We start from the raw sequence: 20,182 nt of genomic DNA, 5'->3' as shown, positions 1-20,182 counted from the left end.
ATCCAGGATTTAGTTGCACATGCCAAGTACTGGAAACATTGAGTATAATGGCCACTATGGGTGTGTGTGTGTGTGTGTGTGTATAAACATATGTGAGAGTGTGTGCATATATATATATATATATATATATATATATATATATACAATTTGACTCCCTTTCTCTTTGACTTTTTTATATTAAAGAGGTCATATCATACTACTATAATTCTTATAACTATATAATATAAGAATTTGTCCAGATTTCAGGATGAGCTGTTTTTCCATCTTAGTTTTAATGACTATATTTTTGCTTTTTTTCCAAAACATTAGTCAGATAATTTTTTCCATTATATGACCTCTTTAAACTAACTATCCTATTAGTCTACCTTCTTCTGGCATCCTTATTTTCTGATTTTTTTTCTTTTTCTCTCTTTGTCAAAGCTCTCACCCTCTTCCTGTCCACTGTCCTCCACCATCCCTTCTTCCTCTTTCACTGCATGCTCTCGTCCCAACCCTAAACCTCCCTCTGTGCACTGGCCTGAAGACATGGTCACCTTTCTCAACCCTTCTCCTCCACCTCCTCCTCTACCTGCCAAAAAACACCGCCGCCACAGGCAGGTAAACCTGGCGAGTGTGAATGTACAAATGAGTGCAATTATACAATGACATTCCTTATCTTAAACCTTCTGTTCCTCAGCATTTCCGCACGCTAGAGGAAAGAAAACGGTACGGTAAGGAAGGCGGAGCTCATATGAGTGGCACTCTTCCTCGGAAGAAGACCCAGCCCACCATAACCCCACAGTTCACCTGTGCCACCCTGGGTCGTAACATACCCTCTAAAGTAAGAATATGTTATACATTTACATACATACATAGAAGTCTCTAATTATTCTTTAAGGTAAAGTTGCCAAAATCAACCCAAAGATCAAATAAATCAGGGGTGTTAAACTCAGTTCCTGGAGGGCCACAGCTTCAGTCCTAATTAAACACACCTGATCAGCTAATCAAGTCGTTCAGGCTCATTTGAAAACTGCAAGTGTGTGTGTGTGTGTGTTGAAGCAGGGTTGGAACTAAACTCTGTAGGGCTGTTGCCCTCCAGTAACTGAGTTTGACCCCTGAAATAAATAAAATTCATCATAACAAACTAAATAAATATTTATAAAAGGGGTGGGTGACTATATATTCAGTATTTTGTTTGGGAAGTGGGAAATATGCTGTGTAGTTTTATGTTTTACTTCTTACTTTAAACATTTTACTAATATCATATAGTACAATAATGTAAAAATTGTACCCACCTCAAACTTTTGAATGGTTATGTATGCATGTAAAAGTAAAAGTCCGCTCTAACATCACTCTCTGTGTTTAGTCTCATCCACCTTTAGCTCAAAGCTCTAGCTGTGGGAGCGTGTTGAATCGAGCCCTTGCCATCTCCCCTAAAGAGACACAAGTGGATTCACACCGCCTGCACAAGGGTAGGGCTCTCCACCTCATACACAACGAGTGTTATTATGTAGCATTACATCATGCTCATCAAAAGTGGTGCTTTAGTAAAATGTTGCCTAATCTTGGATTACTTTCTCTATCCTGCAGGCAAATCTAAGAAAGGTACAGTAGTCTGTCTACTAGATGTGCCTGTTTGGATTTGCATTCAAATAAATAGCATGTCCTCTCTGGTGAAGAATGTCCTCTTTTGGGTCATTGGCTGATGTCAGCCCCTGACTCAATGCTTTTTAACAAGTCTGGTCTTACTGAAATGGAGAAACCGTTAGCATTTCTTCACTTTTGTTAACCAGCGCCTTTTATGGGTCTTATCGAATGAGGTTGGCTCTTGTATGAAATAAAGCTGCAATTTTGTACATATTACTAAGGCATGAAATGATTTATTTCATACAATGGTATTGTGTTATTTTAGTAATTCAGTTCTGCATGATTGGGTGTAGTCATTTTGTTTTCATTTTATTTCTATTCATAGACTCTAATTGTTATGTCACCCTGCCGTTTATGGACTACTACAGGGCTGATGGTGGGTGCTTATGGGTATTTTGGCAGGAATGAGGTTTGCACAAATTGCCACATTCACATTAGTGAAATTTTGTCTAATGTGTAGCATTGTATGAAGCACAGCTCACACAAAATTCACTTTCAAACCAAGCAGATTTCTTTTAGTCAAGGCAGGAAATCCTGTTGTGAAATCTTCCGCCCTCACACGAAATTTCCCATCGTATGCAATCAAATTACTGGATTTATATATTATAGAATTATAAAAAATTGTCTAGTAAACATTTTTAGTGCATTTCATTTAACAGCATTTTGGGGTCCCGAAAACGCACGTTTGAAAACCGGTTTCAATCGGTTCACATTATTGACTATTATGACTCATTATTGATTTCACTGTGGAGATTTTTTGGCTTATATTTGTCTATGTTAGGGGACAACAGATGGAAATTAGCATTGTGCTAAATCACGAATTCATGTGAACTTTGTCACCTGTACACGTAAACGCAAAGGAAAAACTTTTCTGTTTTTAGTACATTGTTTTCTGTAAACGTACTGTTACATTTCTGAAATAAATAACTTTGGGCTTCATCAAAAATCCAGCATGCATCAACTCATAGAGTTGTGTAGTAACCAGAGGTGGGAGTAAGTCACTAAATGCAAGTCTCAAATCAAGTTCAAGTCTTAACATTGCAAGTCAAAGTCAAGTCATTATGTTGTAAGGGTCAAGTCATACTCAACTTTGTCAAGTCAAGTCAAGTCACAACTTGGTTTTACACATTTTTTAACTCTGGGACTTTTATTACTTTATTTAGACATTTTGACAATTTTTTTGCTTCTGATTGGCCATTGCGTTCAAGAAATCAACACATATGTCTGTGATTGGCTACATCGCTTAACGCTTTATTCCTCCTCAAGCCCCACACACATAAAAAATCACATAAAAAAATCACAATTATTGAGAATTTCTTTTTTCCACAAGTAAATAGGCAGGCACAAGTCACATCCAGAAATTTGCGACTCGAGCCAAGTCATATGACTCGAGTCTCCCACCTCTGGTAGTAACCCCAAATTAATTCTGAACCATCAAAACAAGCAAATCAATACTTTAATTAAAGTGAGTCTGCCTTATAAGGCATTGATGTTCTCAAATAGAAGATTTTTATTGCAACTGGGTGGAAAATTTTTGTGTTTATTTTTGATTTGTGAAGATAGTGAAAGAATGTTGGGAAGATGAAAAACAGGAAATGCTTCCATTTTATTTTAAGTCAAATATCTGCATTCCCTTTCAACCTGACAAGAACAAATGTGACCCTTTTCTTTTTAATTTGATAATGTTAATACAAGCTAAAGCTATTTGATCATATGTGAGAATTATGACTTTACAAATGTAGGTGTAAAAGCTTTTTTGTGTTTTTGGATGGTTTATCTGAAGGTCCCCTGGGTAGGATCATCAGAGGCGGGTCTCTGCTCTTTCTCGCTGTGTTTGATGTTATCAAGTTGTAGTGGAGTTGAGTCTCATCCGCTTCTAGCACTACTAGATGTCCTACTTAAAAGTTTCAGGAGACAGCAACTAAATGGATATCAAGTGCAAATATATTAATCCATCTTTTTATTCTGGATTTATTGCTGAACAAGGACGTCTTTAGGGGCTTGGGATCCAATCTGTGAATCAGAGTAAGGTGTCCTCTCGCATACACTAACGCTCAAAAATTTGGGGTCAGTTTTTGAAAGAAGTCTCTTATGCTCAACAACGGTGCATTTATTTGATCAAAAATACAGAAAAAAACAGGAATATAGTGAAATATTCTAATTAAAAAAAATCTTCTATTTGAACATATTTTAAAACGTAATTCATTCCTGTGATGGCAAATCCACATTTTTAGCATTATTACTCCAGTTTTCAGTGTCACGTGATCCTTCAGAAATCTTGGTGCTCAAGAAACATTTCTTATTATCAATATTGAAAACAGTTGCTTCTTAAGATTTCTATAGAAACCATGATTCATATTTTTCAGGATTCTTTGACGAATACAAAGTTCAACAGAACAGCATTTATTTGAACTCTAAATCTTTTGTAGTGTTATAAATGTCTTCGCTTTCACTTTTGATCAATTTAATGCATGCTTGCTGAAAAAAGTATTTTATTTTTTAAAATCTTACCCCAAACTTTTGAACAGTAGTGTAGGGTGTCAGGATATTATTGCACGGTGGCTGGCCTTTGTGAGAAGAGTGGGCTAGGCATTGCCCGGCCAGAGGACACTGAGCTGGGCAGCAGGGATGGAGAATCTGCTCCTGGGAGTGATGCTGCACTCTCAGGTAAAGCAGAGTTAGCCCTGAAAACAGGCAGGAGGACTCCGGAGAAGCTTGATATTAAATAGTGCTACTTCACATTGTTCATTACTGCTGAATAAATTCTTGTTTCATTGGTTGGTTTGTGTCTATAGGGCACAGTCAGCAGCACATTGGCGAGGAGCACCGAACGAGGTTGAGTGATATCGGTGGCCGCGCGTCCTCTCAGAACAACGTCTACCTAGACTCCTTTGGTTACCAAGACAACGGCCGCGCCTTCGACACGCTGAGTATGGACAGCTCGGACAGCATGGAAACCAGCATCTCTGCCTGCTCGCCTGACAACGTCTCCAGGTGAGAGAGTAATTCACAGATTTTGGTTACTGATTCTACAGTGGTGTGAATAAGTTTTGACCCCCATGCTAAAGTTGCTTAAAAAGAGGAATAAAAAATCATCTTTTGGATGTTGATCTTAATGCCTTAATTAGAAAAATGAGGAAAACTCCAACCTTTAAGGACACAAATTTTCTTTGTGACTGAATAATGTATCATAAATAAATAAATGTTTTTCCTTAAAATACAGCGTGCATAAGTCAGGGCACCCCTATGTTAAATTTCCATAGAGTCAGGAAGATTTTTTTTTTTAAAAGCCAGTTATTTCATGGATCCAGGATAATATGCATCCTGATAAAGTTCCCTTGGCCTTTGGAATTAAAATATCCCCACATCATCACACACCTTCCACCATGCCTTGAGATTGGCATGGGGTACTTTCCATAAGATCATCTTTCAATGCAAATCAAACCAGCCATTAGGCTAACTGAAGTAAAACCATGCCAATCTCTAGGCATGGTGGAAGGTGTGTGGTGATGTGGGGATATTTTAATTCCAAAGGCCAAGGGAACTTTATCAGGATGCATATTATCCTGGATCCATGAAATAACTGGCTTTTAAAAATAAAAATCCTCCTGACTCTATGGGAATTTACCATAGGGGTGCCTTGACTTATGCACGCTGTATTTTAAGGAAAATGTATTTTATTTATGATACATTATTCATTCACAAAGAAAATTTGTGTCCTTAAAGGTTGGAGTTTTCCTCATTTTTCTAATTAAGATCAATATCCAAAAGATGATTTTTTTATTCCTCTTTTTAGGCAACTTTAGCATGGGGGTCAAAACTTATTCACACCACTGTATCTTCGTCCTCGAAAGTTAGATAAATCGGACAAAACCTTTGTTTGGTGGCATCTAGGGATTTTTGGAAAAATTATTCATATGCTAAATACTGTAAAAAAAAAAAATTGTAAATAAAACCGATTATTGGAATACATTTCACTACCTCAAAATTGTTTAATTCAATGTGTTTCTTACCATTTCTTTGTAATTGTTTCAAATTGACTTGCTGAGTGAACAAAAATGTCTACGCCACTTTTTTTCCTTTAAATATTTGGAGTGTGACCATAAAGATGCATGTAGTTTTGATGTTGGTGAGCAAAAGAACAAAAAAATTTTTTAAATCGTACCGACCACAAACTTTAGAAATTTAGTGTGTATAGTTGTAGATGGAATAATAAAGATAAAAATATAGACTATTCATATGAAAACAACAGAAGTCTATTCAATGTGCGCATTTAGATTCTATTGTGTGTTTCCAGACCTACAGACGGATCATATAAACTCATGACACAAACCATGTCTTTGTAATTGAAAACATCCATGCAGTTTCTATTGTAGTTCAAGCCAAGAGTTGTCTGTCAGGGGTTAGGGGTACAAGGAATGAAATTCTGAGGACAAGAGCAATGTATAAAGAAAGAATAGAGAGAGAAAGACTGAAATCCAGGAACCGTATTTGAAAGCTCAGGTGGATGTTCTTGTGTACGTTACCATAAACATCAAATCTGTTTGAGAGTGACTAGCTAAAGACTTTAGTGAAAAGACTTTGACAGATGAGACCACATGAGGGCATTTCTCAAAGCGATGTGTGTTTATGTTATATGCGTGTGCACTGGAGGCTTGTGTAATTTGAGTTCTGAGGGGCCCAAGAAGGACCGTTGGTACCCCCTCCTCTGCTCCTGGAATGGATCCACTCAGGTTACAGCAAGAACAGTTAGAGGAAACAGGGTTTTTTCCCCCCGAGTTTGAATGTAATCAGACGCAGAGCGCGGGTTCGGACTGTTCTTGGGTCTTTGTATGTTCCACTTCTCTCTGCTCGATTTTTGGGTTCTAAATCAGGAATGACCTCCGTTCATCTCCGGCACCACTGGTAAGATACCATAAAGATGAAAGAACTCTTTGAAGGACATGAGAGAAATAAAATATGTGCAAGGGAATAGAAAAAAATGGAAATAAGGTGGCCAGATGTTACCGCTTGGTGATCAGAAATAATTGTGTTTAGGTTTTACTTTGAATCTGTTGTCTACAAAATGCATGATGGGTTTTAGATCATCTTTGAAAGTATTTTATGTACTGTTTTATGTACTTTTATGTACTTTTACTAGAAGTACTATTTATTAAAAGATGACTCTAAAAGTTTTTTTTTCATACTATAAGTACTACTATCTTTTGCTAATGATTGAGAGCCGTCCATCATCCGATTAAAATTCAGCTTTAGACTCAACCATGCAAAGCATGATCACAGAAACGTTGAGAAAAAAATAATAATTGTACATACAAGACTGGCACTGTAATTAAAAATCGTCTCTGACAGCTGTGATGTCATCAGTATTCATGTAGTGAATTGCAATTGGTCATCCTTATGTTCATTTGCATACTGAATATTGATTGGTCTTATATTTTCTGCTTATAGCCACCTTTAAATTATGTGTTGCTCTTTATGCACATCCAACAGAAAATCAGGTACGCTGAGTGCATTTCATTCATGCAAAACAAATTCAGCTTAAACTTTGCCCTTTTCTTGTGTGGTTTGCATTGCATGCACTCCTATTTTCTTCATGCAGATATAGTTAGAAACATCACAGGCATCTGTTACTGGAAAACTTATTGTTTTTTGGGGGGGGGATGCCAGTATATGACAAATGGGATGGTTGCATATGTGGTTTGACATGGAAGAGGATTCCATATATTCTTTACAGGTGAAGCTTTTCGGGATAATATTAAGGAGCCAAGCGGTGAAGTGAAGTTTTTAGGGGATATTTAGAGTTTTACAGGAAGGAGGGGTTGGTCAGATCTATTCCACGTGTTCTTTTTGAAGTCTAAATGGAAAGCATCAGACGTCAGACTGTGGGCCGCACTCTCAAGCTCTCCGTGCCTGGATGGTTAATGCGTTCCAGTGCCGACCAGGTTTATTGGTTCCTTCTGTGTTCTTCCGCATTTATACATGCATGCCAGTGCACATACGTCATGTTTACATTTGCAAGTGTATGCATTGTTCTCGCCATAGGTGAAATGTTTTAGTGCCCAGTTTGGATTTATTGTTGTGGCGTTCACTCGTCTCATATTTTTCGACAGCGCCAGCACCTCCAATGTTTTGAAGATGGAGGAGATGGAGCGTCTTCTCCGGGAGGCTCAGGCGGAGAAGCACCAGCTCATGGAATACAGGGTAATGAAACGGCCACACAAACCTGCTGACATCAGGTTCACAGTCCAGTCTTTCAGCACGCCATAAACCCACATGAACCCAATTTGGCTTCATGGATATTAAACCGTGAGCTTGTTTGCTCTGTTAGAAGTTTTCCGGTCAGCCATGAACGGCAACTAATTTGGCTTGAAATGCAGGAACACTGTGGGAATCAAGTCATTCTTCCTGTTTCTGATGTTGTTCATGGGAGTTTATGCAGGAAAGGAGAGTACTAATTGTGTGCAGCTTTAAAAAGAAACTCGTTTGGGAGCATATCTGGACAGTACGGTGTCTTTTGTGTATTAGGAGAGAGAGATGGAGAGCAAGAGCAGGGCCCTTGAAGAGGAGAGGAGACGACGAGAAGAGCTAGAGAAACGGCTGCAAGAAGAAACCACCAGGAGGCAGAAACTCATTGAGAGAGAAGTGAAACTGCGAGAGAAACAGAGAGTACAGGTGAGCGCTGTGATAAGACATGCATCGCTATTAAATATTTTCAAGATTTGTTATCACAACATATTTTCTTTTGTCAAATCAACTTTATAATAATTTATTTAGTTAAGATAACTTATTATTTTGAGTTTCTGATGGTTAAATTAATCTACTTCATTGTATTAACTCACTTTTTCCAGTTCAAATCAACTTAAAATTTTAAGGCAACCCAGATTACTTACTTTTTTAAGTTAAACCAACAATATTTTTTTACAGTGTAGTAATCACAACATTTTTTCTTTTGTCAAATCAACTTAAATAATTTATTTAGTTCAGATAACATATAATTTTGAGTTTCTGATGGTTAAATTAATCTCCTTCATTGTATTAACTCACTTTTTCCAGTTCAATGAACTTAAAATTTTAAGGCAACCAGGTTACTTACTTTAAGTTAAACCATCAATATTTTTTTACAGTGTAGTGCTCATATTTAGGGTTAGAGATCAAACGAACACCTTACCTGAAATATTAAAGAGTTAGTTTATCCAAAAATTACAATTCTGTCATTAATTACTCATCCTTATGTTGCTACAAACCCGTAAGACTTTAATAGTAGTAGTTGCGGCTGTCAATGAAGGGACAGAAATCTCTCAGATTTCATTAACAAGATCTTAATTTGTGTTCTGAAGATGAACAAACGTGTTGCTGATTTGTAACAACAAGTTTAAAAAATTTTGACTCCAAAACCACATAAAAATACCCTAACAACGACATAACAAAACGCATAAGAAACCTCTAGCAACTACAGAGAAACATGCTAAACTCTCAGAACACATTGTCAACTACTTAAGAATGCTAAAAACACTCAAAACACATTCGCAAACACATAAGAACACCCTAGTAACCTCATAGCAACATGCTGGAACACTAGTAATAACGCATTAGCTACTACATAACACTGTAGCTATTGCACATGCTAAAACACTCAGAACACACAATAAAAAATGTCGAAATCTAGTTTTAGATTGATTTATGCACAATAAAAATGGCTTCCCCTGTAACGTCCTACATGTCCCCGTCGCAGTCTCGTCCATTGACACGCTACCTACCTGTAAGGAAGGACGACTTTGACCTTCGTGGCCACATAGACTCGGCCGGCCACAACACAGAAACTTGTTACCACGTCTCAATCACAGAGAAAACCTGCAGGGGCTTCCTCATTAAGATGGGCGGCAAAATCAAAACCTGGAAGAAACGCTGGTTTGTCTTCGACCGTAACCGCAGGACCCTGAGCTACTTTGCAGGTCAGATGATTCCTCGCATGAAGTCGATCGATTCACGTGACATCAATATTGACTTTTTGTACTTTTTATGGTTTCAGATAAACACGAGGCCAAACTGAAAGGAGTGATTTATTTCCAGGCCATAGAGGAAGTGTATTACGACCACTTAAAGAGTGCCCACAAGGTACTTTTCCTCTGCTGCTAATACTTATGAATATAATGAGTTTTGTATTTATGCTTAAAATATTAATAATTTACTTTGATTTTGATTAATAACTTCTGCTATAAGACAATTGCATGTTGCAATGCTGCCCCCTTGAGGCCAAACTGTAATCTGTCTCTCTCTCTTTCTCAGAGTCCAAACCCTTCCCTAACATTCAGTGTGAAGACTCACGATCGTGTCTACTTCATGGTGGCACCGTCTCCTGAAGCCATGAGAATATGGATGGATGTTATCGTAACAGGGGCGGAGGGATACACTCAGTTCATGATTTAGATGCTGTCTGTCTCCAGGGGAATAATAATATGCAGTGTGTGGATTTAAAAACCACTGGACCCTTCCTTTCACATACTGGTTTCAGTATTGAAAGCTGCATTCATATTTTTTTTTTTTTTTAATGCAACATGAACTTTTACTTGGCGGTCCAGATAATGGAATGGAGCACATATCCTATAATTTTGTGTGTATGTTTGTGCTTGTGTGTTTAGGTATTTTTTCCGTCCGTTTGAGTAAAGAGAGAAAGACGTGTTAAATGATATTCAGTGCCAATGTGCCAAGTTGTGTGTGGTCTGTTTGCTACTCTGTGTGCAGGGCCTCAGGGACACACACATTATGGTATAAACAGCTGTTCTGCCAAAGATGAAATTCACACGCTATAGAGTTTATGTATATATGCGTGTGTTGGTGTTTGCCACAGTGCCTTTAGCTCTATATTATACTGATATGCCTTTATACTCAACATTCAGATTAATCGAAGGTGCTATAAGACATGTATTTGTGCTAGCTATTTGTAATAGCACAAATTAAAGCTATTTTAACACTACAACTATCCATTATAAAAGTCTCACAAGTTCCAAAACATTAAAGCTGCTTACTCTTCAGGTATTACACCGATTCAAATGAATAAAACATGCCATGTTTTGAATATGCCACATAGAAACTAGTTTTTTAGTATGTTTTATAACACTTGATCATTTTATCTTAAGGCATCATATGTAACTTTTGCATTTTTACGGTCTGTATTCAATGCTTTCGGCCCATTTTCAGGCTTGTGATTACAAATGTGGTTTCCTTGATTCCTTCGTTTCAGGTTCAGCCAGTGTTACAACATAAAATGTGCTTAATTTCATACAGATTGTGTAGCTTTGTTAGTACAATTCCAATCAGACTGAATTTGAAGTGTAATTTCAATATCACTGACTTGCAGGAGATGACACATTCACATGCGCTGAACATGTTAACCATAATCTTGCATCTGTGAATTAGCCAGTAGTATGTTTTGAATATTGTTATTCTCATTTGAGATGAATATTTATACTTTTGTTTACCATGCATGCACCTTTAATTTTGCATACAGCAAAATAAAGCAGATGTATATTGTTTAAGATCTCTGTGTACTTTATAACCGTGCTAACTTATGTCATTTGTTTTCATCCATCTAGACGTCTTACCTTGCTCTTTGCAGTCAAACAAAACAGGCTAGACTGATATTAAATTAAAGTCTTGAGCAATAACAGGATGGAGAGTAGTAATGCTGTTAAAAATGGACAGATGAAAGTATGAATGTGTCTGGGTGGTCTTTGATGAATGAACCATCTAGATATGATCATTAGTACATATGCAGAAACAAGCCTTTTAAATCAACAAATAGCTTAAATGATCAAATTTTCCTTAAAAGATACATTTAAGCATACATTATTTTAATATTAAATTAAACACACTTGTGCCCAGTTCCACAGACAAATTTCAAACTAGTCCCAGACTAAAATGCATGTTTGAGCTGTTTTAACTGAAATAAACTTGAACTGACATTGATATCTTTAAATGTCAATGCTCATCAAAAATAATTGACTGATTACTCCATAACCAAAATAATCGTTAAAACATTTCAAAATCCACTCTCATTGTTTTGCATTGTTTGACGTTTAGTCGTATAAAAGGCTATCTTTCCAGTCATATACAAATTCTTAAAATTTGACCTGGTTTCACAGACAGGGCTTAGACTAAGCCAGGATTAGGCCTTCAATTAGGATATTTAAGTAGCTTTCATAAAAAGTGCCTCAAAAACATTATTGGTGTGCATTTTGAGACAAAGATTAAGATCTGTCAGTGCAAGTTGCTCTCAGGGGTAGTTTTCTTAGACTCGTCGCATCATAAGCTATATGTTTTGCATACCCCAAATAAAACAAAATTTCACAAAAACAAAATTGTGGCCTGTGAAAATGCTAAGTGGCTATAACTCTAGGAAACCGTGGCTGGTGAGCAAAAAAGTCAATGTCAAGCCCTGGTTGTGTGTGTATGTTTGTGCTTGTGTCTTTTGGTATTTTGTCTGTCTGTCTGATTTTTTTGTGCGAATGTGCCACATTGTGTGTGGTCTGTTTGCTATTTTGTGTGCTCGGCCCCGGGGACACACACATTATGAAGCAGCTGACAGCGGCAAGTGGTGCTCACTGCACTGCACTGCTGAGCCAAATAACTAGAACCCCCTCTCTGGACTTATGAATGACGGGACCTTCGAGCTCCAACCAGTAGCTACATCCAGAGAGGGGGAGCTTGACTTCAAGCTCCACCCATTGGCTCTGCAGCAGCCTCTCATCAGTCCCAGACGTAACATAGTGTCGGCCCAGATCCGGGCCACATCTGGCACATGTGAATTCCTAGCTTACTAGATGTGGGCCGGATCTGGGCCGACACAATGTTGCTGTCTGGGGTTGTTCTGCCAGAGATGATATTCACACTTACCACTATAGAGTTTATGTATAGATGTGTGTGTTGGTGTTTGCCATAGGGTTCTATATTATACTGATATTCCTTTACTGAACATTCAGATTAACCGAAGGTGCTATAAGACATGTATTTGTACTCAAAAGCTATTTTAACACTACAGTTATTCATAAAAGTCTCACAACTTCCAAAACAATAACACTGCTTACCAGGTATTACATCGATTCTAAAGGGTAAAACTTTTTCCTTTTATGAATTATGCCCTAGAAACTAGGCGTTCAGTATGTTTTATAATACTTGCTTATTTTAACTCTTGTTAAATTTGCGTTTTTCTGGACTGCATGTATTCAATGCTTTTTGCCCATTTGCAGCCTATATGATTACTAATATTTGGTTTGGAAAAACAGCAGGGCTACAAATAAAAATCATCAGAAAACGAAAAAAATAAAGAGAGAGAGAGAGATTTTTTATCTAGAATTTAGCTTAAGGTTCAGGCAGTGCTACAACACAACAGGATTTTGGTTTGTGCAGTTTTATTAGTACCAATCAGACTGAATTTGAAGTGTAATCTCACTACCACCAGCAGGAGGCGACACATTCACATGTGCTGAGCACATGTTACACATGTTAGCGGTAAGCAGTCTGTCATCATGGATTTTTTGAAAATGACTGTAAGGGAATGAAAACATCCTGCAAAGATTTATATCTGAAAGTGCACCGTATAAAAAAAGTTATTGTCTTTCAAAAGTGAGAGTCGACTCTGAGTCTATGAAATGAATTGTTTTTGAAACGAGTTAGCTGTTACATCGTGACGTAGAGAGGAAATTGGCCGCTCCCAACAACTGCGCGCATATGGAAGTGTAAACTTGAAGTGACGTCTACGTAGAACACCTTCAAAAACTTCAACTGAATCGCATCATGTCGAGAAGACGCTGTGTTCTACATTGCAAAGACAGTTCAGCCACTTGTTTCCATTGTCCAGGGACGAGCATGTGAAGAATCATTGGTCAGAGTTCATATTTGCAACAAACATTTGCAATCCAGTGGATCAGGTTCGTCTTCCTCCGAATCACAATCTGTGAGTAATATTAATAATGTTTGCTGTTATGTTTTCTGTAGCATGTACAATATAGTTATATTGTGTTGTGTGTGTTGTGTACACTCCGCGCAGCTTCTAAGCGGGGTAAAGTTAGTTTTGTTTTTGATATTCACCAGACATTCATTGAAAAAATGGCAATTACCTTCTAAACGACTTAGCCAAATCTGACTTCGCTATATTTAATAAGCACTGTCCCTCAAAAGCTTTTTTACTTTTGTTTACCATGAATGCACCTTTATTTTTTGCATACAGCAACATGAAGCATATATATATATTGTTTATGATCTCTGTGTACATGGTAAGACCTTATGTTTTGTGAGTCGGCTAGGCAATGTGTTTGTATGTGGCCCCTTGCAGACAAGACATCCTGGACTGAAATCAAATGAAGGATTTGAGCAATAACAGGGTGGAGAGTAGATTAGTCAGGTTGTTTAGGATTATTGCATAGACTGAGTTCTTCCAGGTCTGATTATTAAACTCTCTTCTCGATGTTACTCCAAAACACGACAGATAAACAGATGTTCTGCAATTAGAATACTTACATGTTCATTATAATTTAAACATCCTCCAAGCAGGCATGTGCGTGAGTGTTGAGCCCTGCAGGCCTGCTCTCATTTTTTCATGCACAGCCTTGTTAGGATGTGAATGTTGGGTTTAGATTGTCTGACATCATCCGTGCTATGATTAATGTCCTATATTTGGTTTTCTTTTGTGGGAATACTGTCCTTTACTTGTCCTTCTTTTAGAGAGAAAACTGCGTGCACAGGATTCTCCCAGAAGGGGTGCAAACTCGAGGCAAGCAAATCATATGTCAGTTTCCTTTAAAAGTGTACTTTGGTGTTTGGGCTGCCGTGTTCCCAATAAAACATCCTGTTTCCATCTACGTCCTTAGTCCATCATCTCACTCTTTCATTTCTTCACAACTGTTCAGCTTGACTGCACTTATTTCGTTCCTCCCCTCACTTTCAAGCAAGGCATCTAAACGAGCCTGATGTATTGAACGCATCCTCATATATTAGCAGGAGAAGGAGCAATTGGGCCTAATGGTGTCAAGCGTCATCCTGTCTGTTTAAAGATAATTGATGCTGGAGAGATTTTGACTCAAACCCACTTACATCTGTCCTCAGAGAATACACGGACATGTCATTTCAACCTGCAGGGTTGATCCCGAGAGAGTTTCCACATGCATTTTAGACCCCCATCTGCAGGTTTTGGGATGGCATTAGGCCGAAAGCATACACAAGTACATGAGCTGTATCTGAAATCGCCATGTGACCTGGCTGCAGTGTCATTGGGTCGCTTCACTACCAATCAGTATTAAGTACTTTTTCATGAATACTACAAATTCTTCTACTATTTTTGCCTACTGTATAGTGGGGAAGTATGCATATTCAAACACAAGACTGGACTCAAACGATTCTAGCTATGCTAGTAAAATGCGTCATTGAGTTACGAAATGTGTCAGAATTCAATTAGTAATTCAGTAATTCCATTAAACGTACTTTTTAGAGGTCGTGAAGTACTTTTTGAGTATTACTCGAGTGAGTGTTTCATTTTGGATGAGGCGATTGACTTTGTGAGCTCTTGAATGAGCCTTGAGTGACTTTCACAGAAATCATGAATATTTAATCTGGCTTTTTTTAGTTAATGGGAGAAGTCACATTACGCTTTAGCTGATGAAATTACAGGTCAGAGACATGCACTTGGTAATGTCTCAATGTCAAAGGTGTCACAGCTGCTGTTTTGTGTTCTTTGCACTATCGTGTCTACTAACTTCAGGTCAGCCTTTGTGTGCGTGCGTGTGGCAGCCGTTTTTTTGAGGGGTTGGCTACGTGGGGGAGGGTCCACGGTTAGTAAACGTATCTGTGTAAGGAGTGTAATTTAGCCCCACCCTTGTTTTTTTTTTTTTTTTTTTTTTCGTGGTGGTCCACGTATATGGTGGGGGGCCCAGCTGGTGTCCAGCTGCAGAGTCAGATAAACCTTTCCCTGTCCTGTCCTGTGTGGGATCATGATTTTGTTTGATTGGAGTGTGCTGAGTGGGTCTTTTCTCTATGAGACAGTGATTAAGCACATACGACACCAGCAGACGAGCAGCGCTGTTCCCTCAAACACGCACAAAAGCTACATTCACTGCACAAGTCAAAGTACAAAATTTAGATTTTCTCCTCAAATCCTGTTTTTTGTGAGTTTGTTCACATGACCTTTTAAATATGGCCCGTATTGGACACTGGTCAGCTAAACAGGAAGCTAAACTGATTTGCCAGTTTAAACTACCCTCTTAGAATAAAATGTTCTATATAGAACCTTAAAAGGTTCTATCAGCGCTACGTATTTGGAACCCCTAAAAGTTTCTATACACACTTAAAAAAGGGTTCCTCTGGGTTCTATATAGAACCCTGGGGTTCCTACTTGGCCAATAGAACCTTTTACCAAAAAAAAAAAGGTTCTATATAGAACCATTTTGGAGTTCCATATATGAAGTAGGGGATGGAACCATTTCTGGTTCTAAATAGAACCATTTATATGATAACATGCTAAACACATTTCATAATATCATTTCTAATCATAAAGTTAATATTGAAAGTATATAGTTGGACTTCCAACCTTAAATCTATGAAGATTACAATGAATAATTAAGGCCTGGTTTCACAGACAGGACTTAGATTAAGCCAGGATTAGGCTTTTGTTCAATTATGGCATTTAAGTAGCTTTTATAAATGTGCCTTAGGAACAAAACAAAAAAACATTACTGGTGTGCATTTTGAGACAAAACAATGGCACTGACATATTTTAAGATATATCAATGAGTTGCTTTCAGTTAAAACAGCTCAACCATGCATTTTAGTCTGGGGCTTAAACCTTGTAAACTTCTATTTTCACTGCTCAAATCAATTGTCACAACATCTGATAATTGTGGATCTATATTATATATACTTATATATGTATTTTGTTTAGTCGGGGGGTTAAATAAATAATGCTGTGTGTGAATATAAGCATAGATTTATGATCCCTTCTAACTTTTATTTCTTGAGATCATGTGACCTTGAGCCTCCATATCAGTGGCAGTGATAGACAACACAATGCTGACCAATCATGAGTGAATTACTGTTCCATGGTTCATTTATATTCATTGAACCATGACAGGGATCCATGAGTGACACTCTACTGAAGGTTCTTTTGTCGGGAACATCACATTAATGTCTGCGATGGTGCCTGTAAATTGACGGTGCCGCAAAATCAGGTTAGAGATGAATTGTTTGCCCTTTCATCATTCCCATGCCCTATCTCTCTCTCTCTTTCCAGAGTGAGGGATGTAACGATGTTACGTTGACATATCATATGAGTCTAATTGATAGCGTATTGATTAGATAGATTTTTTTAAATGCATCCATCTCAGGAGGCTTTCCTCCTCAACTTCATGCTTGAGTTCAGACTGCGCTTGACTGACTGTGGTGTATATTTGCGGCTCAAACCACAGACAAGGCATAATTCACAAGACTTTTCACTTGCAAGTTGCAAACTCATGGAAAACGTCATTTTGTTCTTGCTGTTTCAGAGATGGAAGACACTGTTTCCACAGCTCAGATTGAATGAATTATACATGTAAAGTTTGTGAAGTGGATTTATTATTGATGCTGATAGAAGCTTGGGAATAAACAACGAATGTAAGGAAAGGAAATGACATCATCCACTGGGTAGAGAATGTCAGAGTTGGTGTAAAAATGATGAAGAAATATGAAGAATATGAAGAAACAAAGTATTGTTTTCACAGCATGAAACTGAAGAGGGACCAAAGGGTGTGTTATTCTCATGAGGTTGCGGCAAATGAAAGAGTTCGAGGGTGAGAAATGAAATTTAAGTTTCCCAAGTGTGTGAATTTGCACAAACTCACACTGCACCATTCTCACTCCAATCAGTGTCCTCAAAACTCTCCGTCAGTCGCGCGTACCCCCCACTCCCTGGCCCCACCTCCACCTCTCATTGGATGACCTACTGAGGTTGCCATGGAGATTTGTGTAGTAGGGCAAGCGTGTGAAATGAAGGGTGCAGATTCTGAATGGCCAAACCCCCCTGTGTGTGATATAATTTCATATACACCAAAACACAGTTTTCTGATCACGCAATCGTGATGCAGACAAACCAACAAACCAAATCTTAGTCTTTATCCATTCCAGGAGGCCCGGTGGTGTCATCTCCTGTTTTCTGAGAGGGTGATTTTGGCGCTCACTTCGTGCCCAAGGCATCATGATCAAGAAAAAAATATAGATAGATAGTTAGGCTGTATAAAAGTTATATGCATTATTAATCATTTGAATAATCAGACATTATACAATTATAAATTAGCTGTAAAATGGGTTTCAAAGTGCACATTTTTGGAAAATGATACTGTAAACTACAACAATGCGAATTTGTGAAAACGGTGACGTCATGGCTCATAACCCTACCCATAAGTTATCCTGAAAAACACAAAGGAAAAACTTTCAAATTTTTAGTACATGATTGTTGTTTAAGCGTGCCCAGATGGGTCAAATTTAGACATGTGACCAATTTCAGCAATAGCGTTTTATATTAACATATTGACCTATAGTAATCATTCAGCTTGAGGATATAAATAATTTTCTTTGGAAGCTGTATTCAGAATCCACTTGCCTCAAAAATCAGGAATTTTCTCTGTTTGACAGGCTTTTAGCAAGGAAATAGGACGGAAAAGAGGAGAAAGAGAGGAAGCAGAGAAAGTAAAAGATATTACTCTGTATCAGGTTACATGTCAACTAAAAGCAGACAAACAGGAAAAACAGGGAGTGTTTCACTCACAGTACTTCGAGTACAAAACAAAAGTTTAGTCTTGGATAGCAGGCAAACCCTTGAGAAGTTTTAAGCAACCGTTTCCAGTTTCCCCTGGAGATGAAGGAAAGAGCGTTTCTGAGAAAAAAGGGGCGTGAGGGAAACTGTCCATGGATTTTTAACACAAGTTTTTCAGAGAAATGCTGCCTTATTTGTCCTGTGTGTTTCTGAATTGTTTAGCTTTTAGGATCATATCAGCCCACAAATGTAGTTTAGTCAGATGGCTTTTTTGCCATTTGGCATTTGGGGTTTACTTCAGACAATCCTCCACTCAGTCTCGAATATACAGCACTCTTTCTCTGCCTTTCTTTCACTTGTTTGTGTAAATGCACTCTTGTGTATTTTCTCTCTGTTCATTGTAATCAAACTTAATTTGATTCCACCCAAGCAAAGCCCCTTCTAAATAGACCCCCTTGCTCACACTCACTCCATAACACAGTTTTTTTGTTCCTGCTTTCTCTCTTCTCCTCTCTCACCCTAGCACAAGCTAAACAAATGATGTTTTATTAACAAAGTTCGGGAGGAGCACGTTCAGATAATTAAACACATGTGGAGCACATTCAGGTTATCAAGCCTAATTAGACATGAGTGGAGCACACTCTGTTAATCAACCCAATCAACAAGTTAGAGGTGTATATATACACAACAAACTTACCTCAATTCATTGACAGTTTAACAGCATCCCTCCACCACCCCATCTCCTCACTTCTTGTCCTAAATACTCTTACAACAACGGGGGGAGCACTCTGGGTTCGGGCAGAAATCCGAGCTCGGAGCCCTCCCCCCGGACAGCACGCCAAATACGCATAATCTTTTCTCTGTTTAATTGATGTAAGTGTGAACTCGTGAAAAGCCGCAGGATACAGGATGCAAGCACAGAACAAGGAGATGCAGAAACTACAATTTTATGTGGGCAAATAGCAACATGTACAGTGATTCACAGATATTCATTATATTATAGATTTTTTAAGACAATTTGCCAAATGTATGGCTGTTAAAAATGTGAAATGTACATGTTTTTACTATCTACTAAAAAAGTAAGTCAACTCGAAATGTGACATTGTAATAATTGACAACTTGGATATTTAATGCAGCACTCTGTAGTTTTTTCAACCTTTTATAATATTTTTCCAAACCCTTGAGATGGTACATCGATTTACAATAGGTTGAATGAGAGGTCTGCCGTAGCCTGAAGTTGTCTGTATCGCTTACTGGCACTCTTGTAACTTCGGGGAGCGGGTAGGAACCCCAGCACAAAACAAAATACAAAATCCGACTGCTTTACGGCATACGTCACTGACCCCACTTGCTCAAATTCCGACGCGAGAGCCCAACGAGCGTTTTTTTTTTTTTACCTCTGTATGTTGTCATGGCTGAAGCAGCAATTAAAACCAAACATGAAGTGCATCAGAAACAGAGCGCGTGGGCGATTACTGTTGGTAATGCATTGTGTAGCTTCAATGTAGACTGCATTGCTTCCTTTTGAGGGCACTTAACACAATCAAGCACCCCTGTAGAGCCGGGGCGGGCAGCTCGCGCCAGCCCGAGACGTGAAAGTATGGCAATACATGCGTGCATTTGACAAGCGATACCCCACAAACTCTGCAGAAGGAACTTCTCACATCTTGGGCAGACTCCAGTGTTGCATGTGAAATGTCTTCATCACCGGCACATATTTCAGCATGTCTTATGAATATAGTGTCATGACGATTTCAAACGTCAAAAGATCGCGTCGCT

At 38.2% G+C, this 20,182-nt stretch overlaps 1 protein-coding gene across 7 annotated transcripts in view; it reads left to right on the top strand.

Moving 5' to 3' along the window:
- phldb2b (pleckstrin homology-like domain, family B, member 2b) overlaps positions 1-11,157 on the top strand; it is a 42,663-nt gene extending 31,506 nt beyond the window's left edge. For 6 of the 7 annotated variants that reach the window (XM_089125490.1, XM_089125491.1, XM_089125489.1 and 3 more), the window contains 8 exons: positions 677-820; positions 1,346-1,451; positions 4,422-4,620; positions 7,737-7,827; positions 8,152-8,298; positions 9,359-9,578; positions 9,656-9,741; positions 9,913-11,157. In XM_089125490.1, the coding sequence (XP_088981616.1) occupies positions 677-820; positions 1,346-1,451; positions 4,422-4,620; positions 7,737-7,827; positions 8,152-8,298; positions 9,359-9,578; positions 9,656-9,741; positions 9,913-10,053 (1,134 nt within the window). In that variant the 3' untranslated portion in view covers positions 10,054-11,157. Of the gene's footprint in view, positions 1-420; positions 598-676; positions 821-1,345; positions 1,452-4,421; positions 4,621-7,736; positions 7,828-8,151; positions 8,299-9,358; positions 9,579-9,655; positions 9,742-9,912 lie in introns of all 7 variants that reach the window. The other variant, XM_089125494.1, reaches the window with a different exon arrangement.
- Positions 11,158-20,182: the final 9,025 nt, after the last annotated feature.

This window comes from Pimephales promelas, chromosome 22, assembly GCF_988280905.1.
Source record: "Pimephales promelas chromosome 22, fPimPro1.hap1.1, whole genome shotgun sequence".
NCBI classification, from domain to species: domain Eukaryota; kingdom Metazoa; phylum Chordata; class Actinopteri; order Cypriniformes; family Leuciscidae; genus Pimephales; species Pimephales promelas.
The sequence above is the reverse complement of the archived record's forward strand: the minus strand, read 5'-3'. Positions and strand labels throughout refer to the sequence as shown.